Below are 22,932 nucleotides of genomic sequence, written 5' to 3' on the forward strand. Positions count from 1 at the left end.
ATATTGTGACCATGAGCCAACATACCGAAGGTTGCTAGATTTAGCAAATAAATATATGTAATGGCCAACTAAAGTTTCAATTTTAGATAAAATATGAATAAATTTGTAGTATATGTCCCAAATATTTTATAACATATGCTAAAAAGAGTATAATTGTATAGACAGTACACACAAACATATATTATATATATAAACTAAAGAGCTTAAGTTAGAGTCAACTTAAACACCAAGTTCCACAAACTGTCAAAGCCCTGAGTTTTGTTGTTGCTTTATTACATTGTGAATGGATAAAAAGAATGTAAAATATGTGTATGGCATAAAGAAAAACAATATGCTGAACACTTTGTTAATTGCCACCCAGCCTAAGAAAAAGAACAGCCTCAAACGCAATCTCGATCCTGGATTTTGTGTTTAATCTTCCTTTGCCATTTTAATAACTTCCTTGCTTTCCTTTGTTCATCTTTATCCCCTCTGAAAAGCTAAGAATGGAAATAAGACCTTTGCCTTTTACAATGTACTGAAGATAGCCTGACAGTCTTCCTCCCCTTAGCCCCCAAATTGCTAGTCTATGAGAATTATGCAAAATTTAAAACAGGAAGGTGCTCTTCATCTTGGTCCTCAGAAAAAAAACATGACAAAGGTTGACCTTTACAGAGGTAGTTAGGTTTCTAGATTAAAAAGAGATAAAAGTGACAAACCAAAGAGAGGGGGAAATCCTACACTTAGGGGGTTGAGGTTTTGGTCTTTGTGTGTTTTTAGAGAAGCAACCTCAACTTTCAGGTTTCTGAAAGGGCTCCCCTACTTTTCCTTCAGCTCAGCCCTAGGCAAGCAGACCCCCTGCCCAAGCCTCCCTCCTGAGATCCTGCATATGCTTTCTTGCTAAATGACTCTTAGCACCGTTATCTCCTCACGGGATACATCTGTTGGGTGCCTCGCATCCTCAGCTCCACTTTCATCTCTTCTATCTCAACACATTGTTTCCTCCACTTCTGGTGCCAGGGTGGAAGGAAGCCATCCCGCCCGGCCGCGCTTGGGGATTGGCAGCCAATGAATGATTGGCAGCGGGCATCTCTGTCAGAGCTTTGGCATGCTGCAGAGTAGAAGCCCCGTGCTAATGAATGCCATCTACACCTACCAGATGTGCCACTGGGTGACATGCCAGATCTTTTACATAATGCCATTCTGCCGGACACAAGCCTGCTGGGGGGTGGAGAGGTGCGTCTTTTAATGCTTTGGGATGGGGAGTAGATCTGGCCTTCCCTTATTTTATTTCTTATTCAGACCACCCGCCACTGCCCACACACCCAATCAGCTCCCTTTACATTGGGCTAAGGCTCAGGGCATCTCTCTCGGAAACAGTGGCGAAGCAGGAGAGTTCGAGTTCCCAGGACATATCTCCTGTCCGCTGGCTCTCATCCATTCTCATCATTTCCTTGAGTTCGCTCCCTGCCCGCATCCAGATTCAGGAAAGGGAAATAGTTTTCAAAATTAAAGAAATAAAAGCACTAATGGGATCTGAAATTAAAGGAAGGAAGGGGAAAAACTACACTTCCCATCCTCCCCCCCTCCCCCTATCCCTAATATTCTCTTCTTCCCTAGTCTAAACGTGCAAGGATGAGCTTCCCACACCCCATCCCTTTGGCAGCTTCTCCTATTCTTTCCTCTTCCACCGTCCACAGGAAACTGGAGCATGTTTATCCCCAAGGGTGATATCCTGTCAGTGCCTGTCCCACGTTCTGGCTGAAGGAGCTGTCTTAAGGTGGAGACGTCCAAAAATCCGTGCCGTTTGGGGAGGAATGTTTCCTGGAGTGGGATGGACAAGGTGGGAAGAGAGGAAAATGAGCAAACCACTTCTGACGGACAGCGGGTGCGTGAGCGTGTAGGAGTGCTTGGGTTGTCCTCGCCCAGCTCTCCACCCCGGAGGGAGAATGGCTGGCGGGGGCTGGTGGTTGCCAGGAGGGTCCCCTCTCTTTTGCTAAACCTGCGGGTACCGGGCTGCCCTGTAATCGGCGGTACTTGAGAACGGCAGGCCTCTGCCCCTCCTCCCCAGGGGCCGTGACCCTCACACACCTCCCCACACCACCCCTCCCGCGACACACACGCAGTAATTGGGGCGACTGGGCGCCACTCCCACGCCGGAGCTCTGCCCCGCGCCCGCCTGGGGCCAAGCAGCCTGGCCCCTTCCCTTGTACCCCCACCCCCGCCCGCTGCCGAGGCTCCAGATGGCTTCTCCTTGCGCTCGGCTCGCGGCCCCCAGACGCCGCCCGGCAGCAGCCGGCGGTCGCTCCCTCCCTCCCAGCTGCTGCAGCAGAGACCGGGGCCATTTCGCGAGGCGGACGGGCTCCTCGGCAGGCTCGGATTGGGGTGGAAGCGCGGCCGCCGAGGGGCCCGCAGTAGCTGCGCTCACGGGGAAGGAGTCCCACAGTCCCCAGGTAAGGAAGCCGCGGGGCAGGCGAAAGGCGGGGAAGGAGGAGCCTGAGCGTTCAGGTACTCAACCCTCTCTCTTTCTTAACCTTCTTCCCCTCTGCCCCTTCATCCTGGGCGCGGAGGGCAGACCAGTTTCTGGACCAGAGCACTCGCGAGAAGGGAGCGGCCTCACAGCAGCCAGAAGGGGGCGCCAGCACCCCGGGGCCGGGGCTACAGGGCTGGCTCTGCCCCGGCGTCCCGCCCCCGCCCCGGGGAACGCTCCCTCCGCCGCAAAGATGCCCCCTTCCGCTGGAAAGCGGTAATGCCCACCGCCCACCGCGACCACCTCTCCCCATTTTTCTGAGTTCTAACTGTACTCCTCTCTCGTTTCCTTTTTGCTTCTCTCTCTCTCCCTCTCCCCTCCCTCCCTCGTCCTCTCTTCCTCTCTCTTCCTCTCTGCCCTTGTTCTCTTACTTCCCCCTCCCTCCCCGCTTGCACCCCGGTACTTTTCCTTCTCTTTTCTGATCACTGGCGGGGGGAGGGTTTGTCGCCCGCCGGGAGGTGGTGTGGAGGGGATGGATGTGTTTCACGCTCAGGTTCTGGCTCTGGCTCCTCTCCATAGGTGCTTCCCTGGGTGCTCGAGAAAGCAGCCCTGAGAATGGCAGCTCTCAGAGGTTGAAGTCATTCTTTTCGGGGGACGGGGCACGGCGACTGTTTGACTGGGGGATGAGTTATGCATTTGGGGCAGCGCTTCCCTGGAATGCAGAGCTGGGGATTTCCCTTGCTAGACGGATGCTTGAAGTTCAGTGGCTTAGTACTGAGCCCCTTTCTCCCACCGAAAAGTCATGACAGTCAAAAGTATCTCTCTCTCTCTCTCTCTCTCTCTCTCCCCCTCCCCCACCTCTCTCCAAAACCCTAAAGACAGCCTCCCGGTACAGTCTTCACCGTTCTTTTTCAGAAGCAGTTGCGCTGGGGGTGGGGAAAGGGAGGGAAGGGACATTGAAAGGCCGCAGTGGCTGGCATCTCCGCGCCCGTCCGATGTCCTCTCTAATCCCCCAGTGTTTTGGCGCGTGCCCACAGTGCCCCCAGACCCTCCGCTCGCCCGTGCGCCGAGGTCGTCGGGTTTTAGACCCAGAGAGCACGTTCCGTAAGCTCCCGGCCCAAATCCCCTCGGAAAAATTAATCACAACGACCAGCGGATACAAAATGTGTGCCTGTGTTGAGTCTGTCTTTTAATCCCGAACGTAATTCTAAAAAGCAGCATCAGACAAGAGCTTTATTAATCCCTTACACGAGCAAATGCGATCTCTGACCTACTAGACTTGTTTTCCTGCAGTTTCACAAAAAGCCTCGCTAGAGGAATGTGCAAGAACACAAGGGAAACTGAGGAGACCCGCAACTCATTCGCGAAATAATAGGGTGCACTTCAATAAAAATGCGGTCCTGAAGTGAAGCGGACTCACCCGCAAGGAGCCCGGAAAATCGACAGGGGCGGCGGCAAAGTGAGTGTTGGGGATTGGAGGAAGGGATAGGATTGGAGGAAGGGCCTCAGGCACAGAGCGTGGTTGGGAGCTAGAGTGGGAACCCAGTTCTTTCTCCTCCGAAGGCTTAGGACCCATGTGACTTAATTTAGGGGCTGTCCCCTTGCGAGGGCACTAGGACAACCGGAGGGGCGCACCTGCAATACGGATGAGTTCAGAGTTTGATCCCTTGGGGCCTGTTTCTCGCACTTGAGATTTCACTATCATGTCATTCAATTAATCATATTTCCCTTCTCCCATTTTATTCAAAACCGTCTTCAAGTTCCCTCATAATCGTAATTTGCGTCATTGCCTTTTATCGTTGATTAATTAGGAAGCCGAAAATGATAATGGAGAGTCGGGCCAATAAATTAGCTTTAGGAACAGACGGACGGACGTCCGAGGCTGCTGCATGGGTGGGCGCTGTCCACCGAAGCTGGCGGGAGCCACCGTCGCTGCCGCTGGCTGCTCAGGAAGGGGTTAAGGAAAAGGCGCGCGGTACTGGCTGAATGGAGAGATCCACGCTGAAATAAACCCGGTGGCCACAAGGGAAAACTTCTCACTGCAATAAGTGGAGGGGCTCCTGTGACGCTTAGCTTTTATAGAAAAGGAAGGACTGGTTTGTTACAGAAATGGACAAGAGGAAGGATGGGGTAGGATAAGAGTCAGACTCCTGTTACTTTCAGAGGCCTCCCTACTAGCGGGTAAACAGGTTTAAAGTCTGGGCCTTATTGGGAGCCTATTTTTTTTTTCCAGAACTGGAATGTTAGATTTACTTTTGCATCCTTTCCTTCCTCTTTCCACTTACCTACTGGTCTGAAAGAGGGAAGAAAGAAGGGAGGAAATAAGGGAGGAAGGAAGAGAAGGGAGAGAGAGAAGGCGGGGTGGAGAGAGAGAGAGAGATTGTCTCCCTGGCCATAGAGGAAAGTTGCTAATGTGGAGTTGCTCCCTGCCCTCAAAGAAGCAGCAGCTCTGGGCGGGTAGGGTCTCCTCTTTTCTCCCTTCATGAAATCGATCACGCCTCCAGAGGGCTGAAGGAGAGCACTTTGCCACTCTTCGCAGCTATGCCCTGGCCTCTTTGGCTTTCAATTGAAAACCAATTAAAGGTTTCTATAAATCTGTTAGTGCCCCTTTTATCTGGGGACCCCGATGCATGCGATATTGCCCTTTAGATGCCTCTTCCGTGTTTTGTTTTACAATTGTTGTATCAATATAATGCGGCCTTTCTTCTGCTGTCTCTATAGATACAGATACACAAGGAAAACCAAAGCTATTCAGGCTCCTCATTTGTCCGGCAGTCTAACAGTGGTGCCCTTTCTCTGCTGCTGCTTTCCCTGCTTCGGGAGCAGCAGTTATGGTAGAAGCAGATGGCTACTGATTGGGGGAGCTTTGTGGCTCTAATACTGAATACTTTATGGAAAAGGACTTTATCATGCTTCGTTGGGCAGAGGAACAAGGGATGAGATTTACGGCCAGGAAAAATAAATCTTTTTCCAAGTTGTGGCTCCTTCTCACCAATGTCTCCTTTGCCCCCGGGGTAGAACACTGACGAATTGGTTTTATTTTATTCTCCTTTTTGCTAACAGCACCTTTTAGTCAGGGTAGTGGACTAAGAGCCAGAAGTTTACGAAATACCCCAGGTTGTTGCTGTATCAGCATTCTCTGCCCTCAGGGAAAAAAAAGCAGAAAAATATCATCTTGAATGCTGTTTCAGGCCATGTTTTCTTGAATGGGTAAAATATTATTGTCCATTATTTTATTATCTATGAAGAACAGAAAAGTATGCTAAGAGCTCCGATTTGAAGTCAGAGGATGATACTGGTATTGAAGGAGAGGGGGAAATGATGGGGCATTTGGTAATGTAGGCATGCTTCTCTACTTTGAAAGGGTCTGAGCTATGGAGATAATTAGGGGATGTCTGCGAATTTAGGGTTTGGGGCTCCAAATTGAATTTCCAAGGTTTGGGGGATATACAGAGTCCAACCCTCTATTGGAGGCCCAATTCACCCCAAGATAGTCCATATCGTTTCTCTTTTCTTCTCTTCACCTGAGTTTTACTTCTCTAACTTCTCTTGAGTCAGGTTTGCTCCGTGTCTGTTGTTGGGTTGTGCCCCTTCTCTACGTGCAGGGGGATGCAACCTCCTGCTCCTCCTGTCCTCAGAGTCTGTTCTTCTAGAGTAATGTCACCCCACTTCCTGAGATCTGTAACATAAAGTCACTCAGAAATGCTCCTATAGAGCCCCGAATGCCTACTGGCAACCTGGCACCAAGAGATGGCAGTCAATCCCAGCTCTGGGTCTCCATTCCCATTTCAGACAGACTTTTTGTCTCCCTGATTTTTGAAATGTCATTTTCTGTTCAAGAAACATTTGTTGAGTGTCTTCCATGTTCCAAGTCCCTTTTCTCTGCCTTTTCAATTCTTTTACCTTGCACCTAAACACTAAAGACAAAAGGCCAGGAGGACAGGCATTCAGCTTCCACAAAGGTCACTTAACTTTCTACCACAAGCCAATTCCTTCCAACTCTCCAGGCACTATCACCCCACACACTGACATGCGTCTTTGCATCTTATTTCTCTCCAAAGAGGAAAAAAAGTGGGAGGAGAGAGCTGAGATTTTAAAAATTCTATTTACCCAGCATTCCAAAGCAGAAGACACTGAGATGCTTTAAACTTTGGGCATTTCTTTTGTGCTAGGCTGAATGCTCTACCAGCGTCATCACACTTAATTCTTATGCTGACTCTTTAAATATGATGTTATTGATGTTAAATATTATAATATCCCTATTTCACAGATACCCCTGCTTCACAGGAAACAAAAGCATAGAGATGCTAACTAACTCAAGCAAGTGGCCTAGCTGGGATCTGAACCCAGGCTTGACCTGCAATATTCATAGCCACTCTATGAAATAGATGTTGTCTTTACTATTTTACAAATGAAGATACTAAAGTTCAGAGAGGTTAAGTAATTTGCTTAAACACACAGGTAGGAGATTACAGACCCAGGGTTCAGACCTGAGTGTTCAAAATTCCAAATATCAACCTCTTAACCATTGCCTCTTGGATCCTTCAGAAGGAAGAGCAACTTGGAACCCACAACTGACCGCTATTACCTGATACCCAGTCCTAGACTGGGCGGAAAGTTTCATATAACGTGAGACGGTGCGCGTGGGGAAAACGTAAAACTCCCGTTCAGGGCTGCTCCTGCGCGGAAGCTGCGTGGGCTGGGAGAAGGAGGCTCCGCTGGGCATCGCGAGCCAGACAGGGGGCTCCGTCTGTCGTGCGGCCCACAGTGCTCCGCTGGAAGCCAGCGTGCGGGCGCTGGGACAAGGAGTGAGGGGAGTCACGGGGGAACCCGCCCTGCACAAAGCTCCAGTGCCAATGGTGTAGCTGCTGCCTCCGGGCACTAGTTACCTCGTCCTGCCAAGCTCCGGGACTTGGGTGTGTAGGGGAGTGCTGGAGCCATCCACCCGGTCCGCATCTGAGCCACAGCCCTTCACAGGAGTGGGGAGGTCACGCGCGCTCTAGGAGGCCCAGAGCCCTGGTCAGCGCTGGGAGGCCCGGTCCCCCAGGTTTCTCTGCCCACCCCGAGACCTCGGCTTTTGGCCGCGGCGCTGGAGTTTACCATCAACGTGTTCACATGTTTCTCATCCCACGGAGTCTCCCGGATCAGCCTTTAACAGACTGACTTATCCGCGTTTCTAACGTGGCACCGCGACCCTGACCCTTGGCGCCTGCCTCTACCAGGCCTAAAGAAAGAACTTGCAAGCTGGGCATGGGAGGATGGAAGTCAAATATCATTCTACCGGGCAGGCCTTCCGCAGCAAACTGATTGCTCTTGCATTAAATCTGGGGTGGGGGTGGGAGGTGTGCGGTGCGGGCTGGGAAAAAGGGAAGGAATGACTGTCTTTCCTTCCATTTCTCCCTAGAAACTTCGGGAAATCCTCAGCCCTCGCTGGGTCACTTGGAAAGTGGGTGCACAATACAGTTCCCAGTTTTCTAATCAGGAAGCAAAGGCAGTGTTAGTAACAATAGGCAGCTCTGAAATGGGCATTAGTATGTACCAAGCGTTGTTCTCTGCTTGCTAAGTATCACCTCAGCCCTAACTTTATGAAAAGGGTCCCTTTAATGCCCTCAGTTCACAGATGAAGGACTGAAGTACAGACTGGTTAAATTACCCGGTGGGGGGAGGGGGCTGGGATTCGAAGCCATGCCGTCCTGGTTCCCCTGTGGAGTTGTGGGCTTTCCTGAGCCTGAATTGTTGGTCCTTCCTCTTGGGTCAGTTCTCCAGACTTCTAAGGAGAATGTTCATTAATGAAGGCATTGAGACCATCTCGTGTCCAAGACTGAAATGAAACTAGCCCCGGCTCTTGGAAGTGATCCCTTACCATCTGCTCAGCAACTGGCTTTTCAAAGCGTGCTCGCCCTCGTTCCCTTAGAGTCCTCACTGCGATCCGGGAGGCAGCTCTTGCCAGCTTTAGTTCAACCGGAGGAAAACCAAGGCTGAGCTAGGTCACCGGCAGCCCAGCTAGTAAGAAATGGGAACACAGGCTCCTGCCCTGCTAAACAAGATCAGGCGACCAGCTGGTCGAGGTCGTGCAGAGAGGCAGGGAGAGAGGGTGGTGGAAGGAGTGTTAGGTTCCCGCAGGCCCCGCCCTTGGAACGCCTTTCCGCAGGTAAAGTGGTCACCTAGCAGGAAGCAAGTGATGGCACTAATTGCCGATGGAAGGCTAAAGAACATGTGAAATGTGGCGGGCCCTTGGGAACTGCATTTCCTCCCTGCTTCGCTCAGGGCTCATTTGGAGCGTACCAAGCGCGCCGCTTGGCCCCACACTGCCCCACATTCACGGTTTGCGCACTGTGCGTCTACAAGGGCGACGCCGGGCAGATGATGGCTTGTTTTGTTCTGCCCTGGTAGCCTCCTGTGTCAGGGCTCTGCACTTTTTGGTGAATCAGCTCAAACGATGTGATCCGTGTCTGCGCCTCCTGATACTGTGGGGGCGTTGCCCTCCTTGGATCTCTCCCAGGGAAACCTGGTTTGCCAACATTGAAGTCCGTGATTTGGCCTTCTCTGCACTCTTAGTTCTGTCGCTGTACCTTTCACTAAGACATGGGCACCAGACAATCTAGACATCAGGAAGTGTCTGAGTCTAGCAGGCACTTCTGTGCCTTGTCTTGCTTCCCAAACTTAGGACTCAAACTCAGCTGTGTGGGGCCTTGAGGAGCAGCTAATTCAGTCCCCCAGGTTAGGAATGAAACTCGTTGCACTCAGTGCATTGGCATTGGCTTTCTCGAGGATATTTTCACAAGTTCAGGGGAACCCCACTTATCTGGAACATAGATGTCTTAGGACTTCAGTAAACTGACTCTAGAATATAGACAATGCTGTGGGGTAGCTGATCACACACACAAGATATTAGATAGTAACATTATACTCAGGAAATATATTCTTTATAACTCTATTCAATTTGCTCCCTTGGGACCAATTGCTGTCCTGTATGACTTCACACAAACTATTTTCTCAAAACCATCTTACATGAAAACATCCAAAAAAGAGCACTGGCTACTTAATGGACAAGCATCCAAGTAAAATGACAGTCCTAAAACTTATTTTTAATTGCTGCCTTTGACAACATTCACCCCAACCTTCTTAAACACACACCCATACCCATATATGCATAGAAGACCATTTCTGCTCAGGTATAAGTTAAGGCCTAGCAAATCTCAACATCTAGGTCATTATATTCAACATGTTTATTCTTAGGAATTTATGAGTGTTTTATTTAGCAATTCCGGGTACTATATCTTTGAAAAATATGAGTTTTCCTTTAAACTTCCTTAAAAGGAGATTATGAATAATATCATGGTTACTATATTACATTACAGATACTATCAAATCAGCCTGGGAAGCAGCTATTCGCTCAGCAAGTTCAAGAGAACAAATATGTTACAATCCTTGCCTATTCTTGCCTCCACTTCATAATGTAAGTCCAGAAGTGTTTATAGTAATAATGTTGCTGCATTTGTGACATGTTGATCTTTGAATTTTTTTAAGGAGACCACTTTCCAAGTATTAGCAATGAAGAAAGACTTACACTGGTAGCTTTCAAGTGTTTTTGAAAATCTTCTGAAAACTAACACCTCTTCATATAATGTTTTGGGAGACATCCCCCATTGATTCTAAATTAATACCCCTGGATTAAATCATAGAACACCTGGGATTAATTGAACTGAAGTCATGAAAGATAGTTTTCACTTAGAGTTCAGTTGGCAATATGAGCAAGAGAGCAGTTTGGGAGCATAATTTGTGAAGAAATTGAACCATATTTCCTATACTCTTTAATACAAGGTAAATCATCACTATTGTGGTTCCTAACTGGTATCTACTTCTCAAATCCTCTCTCTCTCTTTCTTCCTTTCTTTTTACTTTCTTTCTCTCGCTTCTCTCTTCCTTGAGAAAATGAAATCTCTCTCTTCGGGCCTCAGGAAAGTGTACCATGGGTTTATTCCAAGTACTGGACATTTGTGTCCCCTGCCTAGACCTCTTTCCCAGAAGAGCCATGCTTTCTGCTGCTTTTTTCCCAGCAGCCCAAATTCTTACAGTCCATACCTCAGAAAGCTAACTGGGATTAGATGTCAAGGAGTGTAGTCTGCCCAGGATATATATGCTGTGTGTCTATCGTTGCCTATTTATTTAACTCAGGAATTACAATCCACCTAAAACAGAGAGGAAAAGGTACAGGTACTGAATCGGGATGATGTCCATTCTCCTGGCTGTGTGAAGAAATTTGATGTAGAGCCTCTCAATGTTGTCACATTCCCAAGGCCTAGAGTTAGACTTCTCAAAATTTCATTTGAGACTGCTGGATACCAATTTGAGATTGCTAGACATCCCCTGATCCGCAGTCTGCCTAAAAATCCTGACCCAGAGGGTAAGGAGGTTCAGAGTGACTGATGGAGACCTGGCTACAACCAGCCAATCCCCTTCACACTGAGCTGCATTCAAAGGTTGTGGTGTCTGAGTCTAGGAAGGACTTTGGAACCTATAGATTTGACAAAAATCTGAGCCTTTTCTTGCCAGATCTTTACACACTCATCTGGGGAACAGTATAAAATTTGGGAGAACCCAGGGAGTCGAAATAGTGGATATTGGATTTGATTCAGAGGTCACACTCACACAGATGAGTATGAGGCACTGATTTCATACCTGTTGGTGGTTGTGCACAATGTCACTTCGGTTTGCTAGCCCTTCTAAAAGTCATACTCAGAGGCCATTAAGCCAGTTGACTACAACCCAGATCCAGGAGAGGAAGATAATAACATATAGCTTTCAAAGACTATCCCATTTTCAGCTGAACTCCAACACAAGTGTAAGTAAAACTTGGGAACAGCTCAGAGAAAAAGTTTTAAACTTGAGAAAGGTAGATTATCATTGTAATGATAATGGTGGTAGTAGTAGCTGCAGGAGCAGCAGGATTAAAAGCAGGAGCATTTATGAGGAAAAGCCCAAGAGAGAAAAGTATGAGTCAGGAGTAATGATCCCTACAGTTGGGAGCCTGAAGTCCTTCCTCACTGGCTACAAAATTACCCAACCTTGAGTCTCTGGCTTTCCCAGGGCCAGCCTGGAAAACATTTGCTCATGTAATACCCAGTGAGCCAACTACAATACTTAGAGTGAGGAACAAACCCAAACTGAGTTTGCAATGTATACTTATAAAAAACGAGTACCCCTTCCCACACCCCACCCCCTCACATCATCCTTTATTCAACTCAGCAAGCATGGCTCTTCTCGACTCACCAAAATGTAAAACAAACAAACCCCTCTGGGTCTTTTTAAAAACCCACCATATATCATTCTCTTGATAAAGGCAAAATGGTAGAAAATGAGTTAACAACCCTCTGAACAACATTTTTGGCACAGGCCTGGTGTTTTTTTTAATTGACCAGCCCATCATTTCTGTTTCTCTTTCATGTACAAGTAGTCAGTAAAGTTTATCCCTTAAAAAGTTCCTTATTCTGAATGGTGAGACTAGGTAATGCAATACTCCTCCTTGAAGATCTGTTCTCTGCCTCCCTTAACCCTCACAGCCCCTTCCAGAGACCTCCCTGTGGGACATTAATAAGCTTAGGAAGGAGCTGCCACTGTCTGCTCCATTGGCATCCTCTTATCTTCCAGTGTGTGGGATTTCCCCCCTTTCACCATGAATTGCCATACTCTTTTGACAATCAAGCCCTTGCTGGCATGGTGCTTTGGCAATAGAGTTAGAGGTGGGTAAACTAGGACCTAAAAAGATATAGAAAAAGAAAATCAGTGCGTTTTCATTCTCATGGGATAATAATCTTTACGTGAATTATTCTTGGAGATGTTACCTGCCTCTTATCACAGAAGTTGAAATATTTTGGGCTCCATTTTTCAACCCTGGGAAGAGGAAGAGTGTTCCCATTCTAATACTCACTAAGAATTAAAATTCCCTTTCTTACCCTTTCTCCATCCTCTCACTTAGGTCATAAAAGCCACCTGGGGTAACATTTATCAACCTCTCTCCAGCCCGCTCTTCCAAAATAACACTACAGTTTCCTACATGTGTATTTTTGCCAGGACTCCAAACAGCCTTGCTAAAGTGGAACAAGGTGAGCATACCCACTCTTCATTGTCATTCTTCTAATCACTTAATTGGAAATAAAATCCTAGGGAAAAGAGCTCCAAATATATGCATAAACCCATTGTTCCATGTGAATTACATAAAACTATTGACTAGGTACATTTTTATAGTACTGTCTGAGGCTGAATAAATGCCTCAACCCTTCATTTAGTATCAGTGAATTCCAGTAAGTGTTAATGCAGAGTGATTTCAAAGCAGTTTATGTACCATTTTAGCCCATAAATTTCTACAGAAATAAAAATAATTTGTAGATTTTCTTTATCCCCTATTAATTATTGTCATTTAGGCCATTTATATTACCAAGCAAAATGTGTACCACTTAAATTACTAGAAAATTCTTCAAGTAAGAATTTCGACTTAATCTTACTTATATTGTTTTGTTATGTCAGTTATTTAACTCATAATAAAAAGGGTAGGTCAGATTCATAAAATATGAGAAATTCTTATATTTAAGGATCTTTACCTGAAAGCAGTAGGAAAAAAATTAATTAGAGGGCAAAAAAGTGAAACTGAAATGAAGCATCTGTTGGCCAGATTCTCAATAAATTGCTCCCTTCTCAGATGTATAAAATTGTCGCTGTTTTCTAGCTTAAGACTTAAAAAGGTCAAGCTCTTCCACCCTCAACTTAAGTACCAAAAACATTATTTTATACAAACTGGAGTCAAGGTTTTAGTACCTCAAAAGAAACATAGTTTAAATGGTCTCTATATTTAATAAGAGAAAGGCCAGGCACAAGAAAAATGCCTTCCATTTGGAGTTTATTTTCTAAATGTCCACATTCTGGAGTAGAGGCTTATATATTTACAATATGTAAGATAATTTTTTAATGGCTTGCATGGACAGATGACTTTTCCTGAAAGATATACTTCCAATTCTCTAAATAACAGCAAAAGAAAGCACTGAGTGTTCTGTTCAACAGATTAGTGAAATGATGTTCTTAAACACTGCTCCTCACACACCATATTGCATTTATCAGTCTGTAGTTTCTAAAGGACCACATGACTCTCTTATGGCTACTTTTCTTTCTTAACTTGAAGTTGTTTACAACCGTGCCTCTTCTGCTCTTTATTTTTCTTCTTTCTTCTACTCTGAATTAACTTAAGTTTCTGGCCACTATTCTTCAAACCTGAGGTTTATTTTCCAGATGTTTGAGACATTATTTTCACATTTCTAATTCTTCCACCCATTCTTTAAAGAAGTATTAGGGGACAATGTGTCCATACTTTTGTGTGTGTGTGTGTGTGTGTGTGTGTGCGCGTGTGTGTGTAGAGAGAGAGAGAGAGAAGTGAATCTAGTATTCAATGGAGCAATCAGTCAGAAGACAATTGGTAGCTCAGTACAGCTGCAGATTCTTATATACAGGCATGTGAGAGAGCCCTCATTGCACTGAGCCTTGCTCATTAGGAGTCACCCTTAGCCAAAGTAGATAAAATTGCACATAGCCAAAGTACATAAAACTGCACTTCAAGAAGCTTTCTGTGAAAAGTCAGTAGCTAACCTGAAAACTAAGGGATTCCCCATTTTCTCTCAATATATGAGGATTTTGCAGCCCTTCCTTCTGTGAATTTCAGCTTAGTTCTAGGCAGCAATTCGAAACTTGCCTGGGGTACTGACCAGAGAAGACAAGGAAATACACACACACACACACACACACACAGAGAGAGAGAGAGAGAGAGAGAGAGAGAGAACAAGGAAGAACATGAACTTCATGGGAAAGTCCTTGCACTCGTTTCTCCTCAGCAAAATCCTCCCCTGGCCTCCTGGGACTGCAGTCACCAGGCTGTCAAAGCCTTTACCCCACTGAGTTCCAGAGAAGGGTCTCAAAACTGGGAGAGGATCAAACTAACATGGTAAACTGCTCTTTGCCAACTCCCCAAATACATTATTTCAACACTAGGAAAAACAACAACGAGGCTGTCTCCTTAAGTTGTGGTTCTGCCTCCTCCACTTTAGCTAGCTACACAATCCGATTTATCCTAATGCTGACAGATTACCCACTTCAAAGTAGTGGTGGTGTGGGTGGGGCTGAAGGACTTGAGAAACTGTCTATACCACTCAAAGGCCTTTCTTCCTTTAGGAGTAGAGAATTGAACTGTGAAAAAGAAGCCCGAGATCCCCCAGCGAAATGGTGTTGCAGCCCTGTTGAAGGAGTCAACTTGCAGGCTGTTAAAGACCTCAAGTCATTAGCATCAGCTGCTGCACTAAAGGGGCAAGTCAGCGCCTCTAAGTGGCTTAGCGCACAAACGAGGCTCCCCAGACGGCCTCGGCAACTCCATCCCCTCCTCCACCACCCGCTGGATGTGAAAAGCTTTCCGGAGCCCATTTTGGTAATCATTTTTATTTTTAATCACCCTTGCCCCCCAACCCCAAGACCTCAGAGTGCCAATAGCACCCATTATAGGACTCCCTCTGGGGCTGCGCAGAACGCATCAATCAGAGGGCGAAAAAAAACAAAACAAAACAAAAAAACCCAGAAAAACAAAAACAAACAAAAAAAAACAGGAACTGTTTGAGTCCTGTAACCTGCGCTCTTCCCACCAACCTCCCACACCTCACCTCCACCCACGTACCCGTGTCCTGGGACTAGGAGGTACCGTTACGTCCCCTTCCGAGGTCTGGTGACATTCTCACTCCAACCTCATCTCCCAAGCCACCGCAAGGCTGAGCCAAGTTCTCACCAAAGCGCATCCTTTCTGAATTTTGCAGGGGGAAGCTTGGTAGTGTTGGCGCTCCTGAAGAGAGACGACGCCCGTTTATCACCCCCAGGCAACTAGCTGCGCAAATCAGCGGTGGCTCCAGAGCTAGAGAATCCCTGGAGCTAACCGCACCCCTCTCCCTTTCACCGAACGCGGACTCCGGGGAAATACGCACGGGGTCCGCACGCGCTGGGTGTCCAGCTCTCTGTCATAGCTTCTCCAAGTGCCTAGTGAAACGGGGAAAGGCCCTCTCCAATCATTTTGGTACCTTCCTTTCCAATCCTGAAACGATTTTCCCCTCCTAGCAGTCCCAGAGGGCCCGAGCTTTAGGAGGAGGCGGGCCGGGACGCTCTCTGAGAGGCGTTGCCACCCAGGGTAGGCGCTCAGGATCTGCGGGGCGCGGGCAGGCCGGGGGAAAAAAGCTGCGAGGCAGGCGGCGCCGGAGGGAGCGCCCGGCCCAGCAAAGAGTTAAAGGGAGGGGACGTGGGCTGTCACGCGTCATTGGGCAGATTATGTGCAGCAAACAAAAAGTGTGTGTCTGCGTGCCAGTCAGTCACTGCATCGGGTCCATCTGTACAACTCTCTCCGTTTCTCCGTCTCTCTCTCTCTCGCTCGCTCGCTCTCTCTCCCTCCCTCCCTCCACCCCCCAATCTTTTTCTCCCCATCTCTCCATCTCTCTCTTATCTCTTCAGGAAGAGCCTAAAAGGCGGCCACACCAACACCTCTTGACATGGAAATACACTGATACAAAAGGCAAAAAGAAACACTGGATTGCATCTTCCCGGTTCCAGGTGGCCTGATTTGGAAGATTCTATACTGACCTTATTCCTGGTAAGTCTATTTGCATTGATGTGGGAGGAGGATGGGAGGAAGACAGTTTGGTGGAAAGAGTAGAACATTTTGCCTTCCGTCTCCTTATTACCCAGAAGAGAGAGAAAAATAATTCTTGAGGGGCTCTCTACTGCCAGTAATATTGTACAAAAGGAGGAGCGGGTGGGGAGCACTTTGCCGAAGAAGCCAGAGACTGGGGAGCGCGCGGCCGCCAGACAATGCCTGCCTAGAGGGACGGGCTAGTGGCGGGCAGCAGCGACCGGCTTTCAGAAAGCCCCGCCGGCTCTGGGGTATATTCCCAGGGCAGGCGGATAAGAACCTGGGCCTAGAGCGGGGCACGGAGCTGTGAAACGTTGGATGGCAAAGGCGACCACACGCTGGCGGGCGCTCCTAGGCTCTTGCCCAGCGGTTATTGTGATGGGCTTGAGGCTCGTGGCGCCTGGCGCGGCGACTCCGACCGCTATTAGCGCGGCGTAGTGAGGACCTTTTCGCCGTATTGTTAGGTAGAACTGCATTTTAATGACTGCGTCCCTGCTGTTGCCCGAAGTGACTGGGCGACCTCCCAGCACAATGAAATGCTTGTGTGAATGAGATTTTTAAAAGGAAGAGAGAAATTGGGGCATAAAACGCTGAATTTAAGGAAATTGAAAAGAGGAGAACAGGATTCCGTTGAAAAGGAGACGAGAGGTTATGGGTTTTTTTTTTTTAATGTATTTTAATTTGAAATGAAAAAATCAGGATGTCTACCTTGTATGGGGCAAAAATGACCAGGGACAGATGATGTAGAATAATAAAGTTTCTACTTTATGGATATTTTCCCTTATTTCTGCTGTCTGGGAGATACAGCCCAACACTTGACATTTGGGGGATGCAAGAGGATGAATGGAAAATGAGGCTAACCAAAGTTTTAGGCTATGTTAGCTGGAATGGGGGAAAAATAGCACACCTTGTAATCACACGTGTAAGGTTAACTGGTTAATATGAATTAAAATAAAAATAGATGTCACTGATTTTATTCCATAATGAACAGCTTTGCAGGAAAAGAATTAGATCTACTCTTTCCTGCTACTTAATTATATAAAACATACATAAATAATTGCCAACAGTGACATTATTAGGGAACAACAAACTTGGAGGAATCTTTTGATTAGTTTGAAATACTAAGCAATGCAGCTAGTTCAAAGCTAGTTAAAAAATTTAAATACCTTTTTTTTTTAAATGATAAGTCTTGTATGGGGTGTCCAGAGGAAGGAAAATATCCCTTTATGACAGCTTAATAGAGAACCCTCCATTGGGGCATTACTTTCTAAATAGCTGCGGATTAAACAGCTGGAGAGCCCACTGAGGAGTGCTCAAGCAGGGCTGCCCCCTCTTGCCCAAAAAGGGTCATATGGGGTAGGGGGAGTGAAAATTTACCAGTCATTACACACACTATTTCAGACTGGGGACACTTTAGGCCTGTCCTGTACCTGCTCACTTCATGAGCCACATGTGACTCAATCCATCCCCTTGTGTAACAAGGTAACCGGGATTCACTCTCATCCATAAATAAGCATGTCCAGAAAAAAAATTACCTCTGCTTGCTGCTTTTAATTAAAGCCTCAGAGGAACAGTGTTGGATTATGGTAATGAGCAGACATACGTCCCTTCTTGTAGACTGCAGAGAAAGGTTAGCTGACACAGAATTAGTGGCCCTGACATTCCACTTGAAATCCATTCGCCATGCTCCGCTGTCTCCGCCTGCTCACTAACGCTGCTCCCCTCTTTGGAAGAAAAGAAAAAGATCAGCTCCCGGGCATCCAGTTCAATACACAGGCAGAGAGGCACTTTCCCCCAAGGGTTAGAAGTTTCTTTCAGTAAGGGAAGTCTATAGGCTGGTTAAAAAAATTATATATATGTGTGTGCGTGTGTGTGTGTGTGTGTGTGTATGTATGTGTGTGTGTGTATATATATATATATATATATATATATACATATATATAATTCTGCCTTGAACTTCACCTCCAAAACCTACCCAATTCAACATCAAGGTAATGCAAAAATTATCTAGTCTTTCCTAGCCCTTTCTTTTCTTTCTCCCAAGCAGTCAGCTCCAGATCTCCCACTATTCTAATTATTTTAACAAGTATCCCTTAGTTTTCATCTTTAAAATATGCCATGTTTATCTGCTTTAATTTTGAAATAAGAGCTATGCAAAAATCAGGCATGTGCAAGGAAAATCTACCTAGTATTTGGACAGTTCTGCCTGGGTTAATGGCGGTAAAAGCAGTAATGTAACTCACTTTCTTGTGCTGTGTGTCTATCTCCAGTGATGGAGGATACAGGCATCCAGCGAGGCATCTGGGATGGAGATGCCAAGGCTGTCCAACAATGTCTGACAGATATTTTTACCAGCGTTTACACCACCTGCGACATCCCTGAGAATGCTATATTTGGTCCCTGTGTCCTGAGCCATACTTCCCTATATGACAGCATAGCTTTCATAGCTCTCAAGTCTACTGACAAGAGAACAGTACCGTATATCTTTCGGGTAAGTCTCCACTGTAGCTGTGTAGGTGTATGAGGGTAATGTCCTGTTGGAAATGGACTAAAAATAATTCTAATGACAAGTGGAGATAGGTTTTGCCTGTGGAAAAATGCAATAATGCAAGCAATCCCATTTCACACATCAAAAATTAGAAAAGGAAAATTAAACTCAAATTATTGTCAACTGATTTTTTGGAATAAATGACAAAATCTGATTTGGAATGTTAGAAATATCTAAATCAGTGCTTCAGTTCTGGATTATCCTGGTGATGAACACGACTTCCTAAACTCTGGGAGATTTCACTGGGGCGGAGGCTATTTGCATACTAACTAGTTTCTGCAAGTTCTTTGACAAGTATTGGGTACATCTGCCTTCCATCTGAGGAGGCTTCTTCATCCCCTAAATATTAGTTTCTTTGGTAATATTAGCTAGTGCCCAGAGTTTGTATTTAAATAAAAATGTTAATGGTTTTACAGTAAAGCATCATCAAATCCATATGTCTGAATTGGAAGATAAAAGGCCTCTCATTTCCTATTCTTCTTTACAAAGAAAAGCTATTAATTGTTCTAGCCAAGATTAGGAACATGATTACCATAGCATAATTTCTAAGATCTAAGCTTGCTTTATTTCTGAAACAAACAAAATTCTACATACCTTTGTAATGTGGAATAACTTAGAAGTCAACTCTCAAGGGGTTAGCACTAAATTATAAGAAGAAATTTCCTCATTTAGTATTCAACCAATATATAAAAATGGTGACTTAAATAATCTATATGATAGATGCAGTGTTTCAAAGAATGGTTATCTTGCCTATTGGTTACAAACATGAGGACAGGTCCCAGCTTGGGCCAAAGTTTTGGAAGCGTGGTCTCAGATAATTTTTGGAAAAGACTAACATAGAAGAAGTGGTCTTGATTCTTCTGATTTCATTCCCTCATGAGGGTCCCTCTCCCCCTCTCCTTCTTGTCTTCTTTCATTTATTTCAAACCGCAGGTAGACACCTCAGCAGCAAATGGTTCCTCAGAAGGTCTCATGTGGCTGCGGTTGGTCCAATCGGCCAGAGATAAGGAAGAGCAGAACCTTGAAGCTTACATAAAAAACGGACAGCTGTTCTACCGCTCTCTCCGCAGGATTGCCAAAGACGAGGAGTTACTAGTTTGGTACGGGAAAGAACTGACTGAGTTACTCTTGCTCTGTCCCTCTAGATCCCACAACAAAATGAATGGTAGGTTGGCTCGCGACCGGCGTGTGGGCCCTTAACTAGCGGGGGAGAGACGCAGGGAGCGGCAGGGGCTCACCCGGCGCGTTGGCGCGCCTTTCTTCCCTTTGGGTGTCTCACAGGAAGATTCTGAGATATAGTCTGGAATGAAGTTAAACAGATAGGTGAGGATAAAGCGAGGAAACTTGCTTGTTTGCTGTATTCCTCCCAAATCAGGAGGGAAAGTTAAATCAGGTTGGTCATTCTTTTCTCAGGCACTCAGGCCCTGAGAAATGAAGGTGGATTTGTCAAGGGGATGGTGGCAAACTGGCTTGAGGGCGATGCTGAGTAATCATGTGGTGTGCGTGTGTGTGTGCGTGTGTGTGTGTGGTGTTTGCTCACTAAGCAGGGTCATCCCCTTACACATGCCTGGAATGCAGCCAACGTTTCCAGTTTGAGTTTCCCTATGTGGCGCATCTGCGTTTCCGCTGCCCCAAGAGACTTCACAGCGCTGATATAAGTCCCCAAGACGAGCAAGGCGGCGGCGTGGGCACCAAGGACCACGGGGCCGGCGGCGGCGGTGGCGGTGGCAAAGACCAGCAGCAGCAGCAGGAGGCACCTTTAGGCCCAGGTCCCAAGTTTTGCAAAGCCGGACCCCTCCACCACTACCCATCCCCCTCCCCCGAAAGCAGCAACCCACCCGCTGCCGCCGGCGGCAGCAGCGCGAAGCCATCCACAGACTTCCACAACCTGGCCAGGGAGCTGGAAAACTCCCGGGGAGGCAGCAGCTGCTCCCCAGCCCAGAGCCTCAGCAGCGGTAGCGGCAGCGGCGGCGGCGGCGGCCACCAGGAGGCGGAGCTGAGTCCCGACGGCATCGCCACGGGCGGCGGCAAAGGAAAGAGGAAATTCCCGGAGGAGGCGGCGGAGGGCGGCGGTGGCGCGGGTCTGGTAGGGGGCCGGGGCCGCTTCGCAGAGCGGCCCCTCCCGGCCTCCAAGGAGGATCTGGTGTGCACACCGCAGCAGTACCGAGCCTCGGGCAGCTACTTCGGCCTGGAAGAGAACGGCCGCTTCTTCGCGCCGCCAAGTCCCGAGACGGGCGAGGCGAAGCGCAGCGCCTTCGTGGAGGTGAAGAAGGCTGCCCGCGCGGCCAGCCTGCAGGAGGAGGGGACCGCCGACGGCGCGGGCGTTGCCTCCGAGGACCAGGACGCTGGCGGCGGCGGCGGCGGCGGCGGCGGCGGCTCCTCCACGCCCGCGGCCGCGTCGCCGGTGGGCGCCGAGAAGCTGCTGGCCCCGCGGCCCGGGGGCCCGCTGCCCAGCCGGCTCGAGGGCGGCAGTCCTGCGAGGGGCAGCGCCTTCACTTCGGTGCCGCAGCTGGGCAGCGCGGGCAGCACCGGCGGTGGGGGCGGAACGGGCGCCGGGGCCGCAGGCGGCGCGGGCGGGGGCCAGGGCGCCGCGTCGGACGAGCGCAAAAGCGCCTTCTCGCAGCCAGCACGCTCCTTCTCGCAGCTGTCCCCGCTGGTGCTGGGCCAGAAGCTGGGCGCGCTCGAGCCATGCCACCCCGCCGACGGCGTGGGCCCCACCAGACTCTATCCCGCCGCCGCGGACCCTCTAGCGGTGAAGCTCCAGGGGGCCGCGGACCTGAACGGAGGTTGCGGGTCCCTGCCGAGCGGCGGCGGCGGCCTGCCTAAGCAGAGCCCCTTCCTGTACGCCACAGCCTTCTGGCCCAAGAGCTCCGCTGCCGCTGCAGCGGCGGCTGCGGCAGCGGCCGCGGGGCCCTTGCAGCTGCAGCTGCCCTCGGCGCTCACGCTGCTGCCGCCCTCCTTCACCTCGCTGTGTCTGCCCGCGCAGAACTGGTGCGCCAAGTGCAATGCCTCCTTCCGCATGACCTCCGACCTGGTGTACCACATGAGGTCGCACCACAAAAAGGAGTATGCGATGGAGCCCTTGGTGAAGCGGCGGCGAGAGGAGAAACTCAAGTGCCCCATCTGCAATGAGTCCTTCAGGGAGCGCCACCACCTCTCCAGGCACATGACCTCGCATAATTGACTCGGAAAGGACCCCAGCTTTCCACGCGCGCGCACGCACAGTCAAGCCACCTGCAGGAATAAACACGCGAGAACATCCACCGCTTCCTTGCACCCCGAAACACGGCACAAAGACAGATACATTCACCCCCCACAACGCACACACACCTCCTCTCCTCCCAGGAACCTCATTCAAATATTTACCCGGGACACACACACACACACACACACACACACTCACACACAAGAGCCAGGATGGTGGCGTTTTGATTGGGTGGGTTGTTTGAGGGGGTTTTCTTTTGAATGCACGCATTTTCACTTTCCCCAAAACAAAGGTACATTTTTAAAAATGTCATATATTGCAACATATTGATGCATTTGTCATACGTTTCTACTTAAATTATTAAGCACTTACGATTTAGATGTAATAATTATATGTAAGGACAAAATTTATTTTAGATATAAAGTAAAGGAGGAGGGTGAGATGCTTTCTGCATTTCTTGATGATAGTTTGTGTTCTTACAAAAACAAACAAAATGAATAAAAAGGGGTCGCCATTCGAGTTTCCAGGGGGAAGTGCATGTATAATGAAATGATTATGGACTTCAATGAAGAATGTCATCAATTATGTAAATATGTATTTTCTTTTAATACAAAGTGTAATTTTGTGCCAGTGAAATGGAGTCTGAATAGTTATGTGTTTCTTTTATCCCTGGAAATATTTATTAAACTTTATAGTTTATCCGAGTATGTTGGATGCTTTGACAATAAATGACTATTTTCTTCAAAGCAAATATTTGGAAAGTTTTTAAATTTTATTGTTGTAGTTAAGGACTATACTTTGAGTACATGTCACGTATTTTCACTGAGTTCCTGAAAAGAAGGGAAGAAACAGCATAAGAGAGAATGATAAACCTGGCACCATTTGCATTTATTTACTCTAAGCCAATTTTGAGCCTAAAAGAAGATGAATTTTTATTATCACTTCGAAAATATTTAGCTCGAAAGTGTTGCGCATCTTGATCAAAGACAAATCATTTAGACAAAGATGCCTGCCATGCAGCTAAC

General features: G+C 47.7%; 1 protein-coding gene across 8 annotated transcripts; it reads left to right on the forward strand.

The window, feature by feature from the left end:
• The first annotated feature begins 1,781 nt into the window (after positions 1-1,781).
• On the forward strand, positions 1,782-22,658 carry PRDM8 (PR/SET domain 8). Of its 8 annotated transcripts, none has more exons than XM_030819055.1 (9): positions 1,782-1,867; positions 9,811-9,908; positions 12,429-12,555; positions 14,666-14,915; positions 15,295-15,548; positions 15,977-16,115; positions 18,425-18,645; positions 19,636-19,867; positions 20,247-22,658. In XM_030819055.1, exons 7-9 carry the CDS (start codon positions 18,427-18,429, stop codon positions 21,884-21,886), a joined length of 2,091 nt encoding a protein of 696 aa, XP_030674915.1. In that variant the 5' UTR covers positions 1,782-1,867; positions 9,811-9,908; positions 12,429-12,555; positions 14,666-14,915; positions 15,295-15,548; positions 15,977-16,115; positions 18,425-18,426; the 3' UTR covers positions 21,887-22,658. The 8 variants fall into 8 exon arrangements, with proteins under 8 accessions (XP_030674915.1, XP_030674913.1, XP_030674912.1 ...); XM_030819053.1 differs by lacking the exon at positions 1,782-1,867 and adding an exon at positions 2,257-2,432 and having other exon boundaries at positions 15,295-15,659; XM_030819052.1 differs by lacking the exon at positions 1,782-1,867 and adding an exon at positions 2,257-2,432.
• The last annotated feature ends 274 nt before the right edge of the window (positions 22,659-22,932 follow it).

The sequence above is a fragment of the Nomascus leucogenys genome, chromosome 9 (genome assembly GCF_006542625.1).
Source record: "Nomascus leucogenys isolate Asia chromosome 9, Asia_NLE_v1, whole genome shotgun sequence".
Lineage (NCBI taxonomy): Eukaryota > Metazoa > Chordata > Mammalia > Primates > Hylobatidae > Nomascus > Nomascus leucogenys.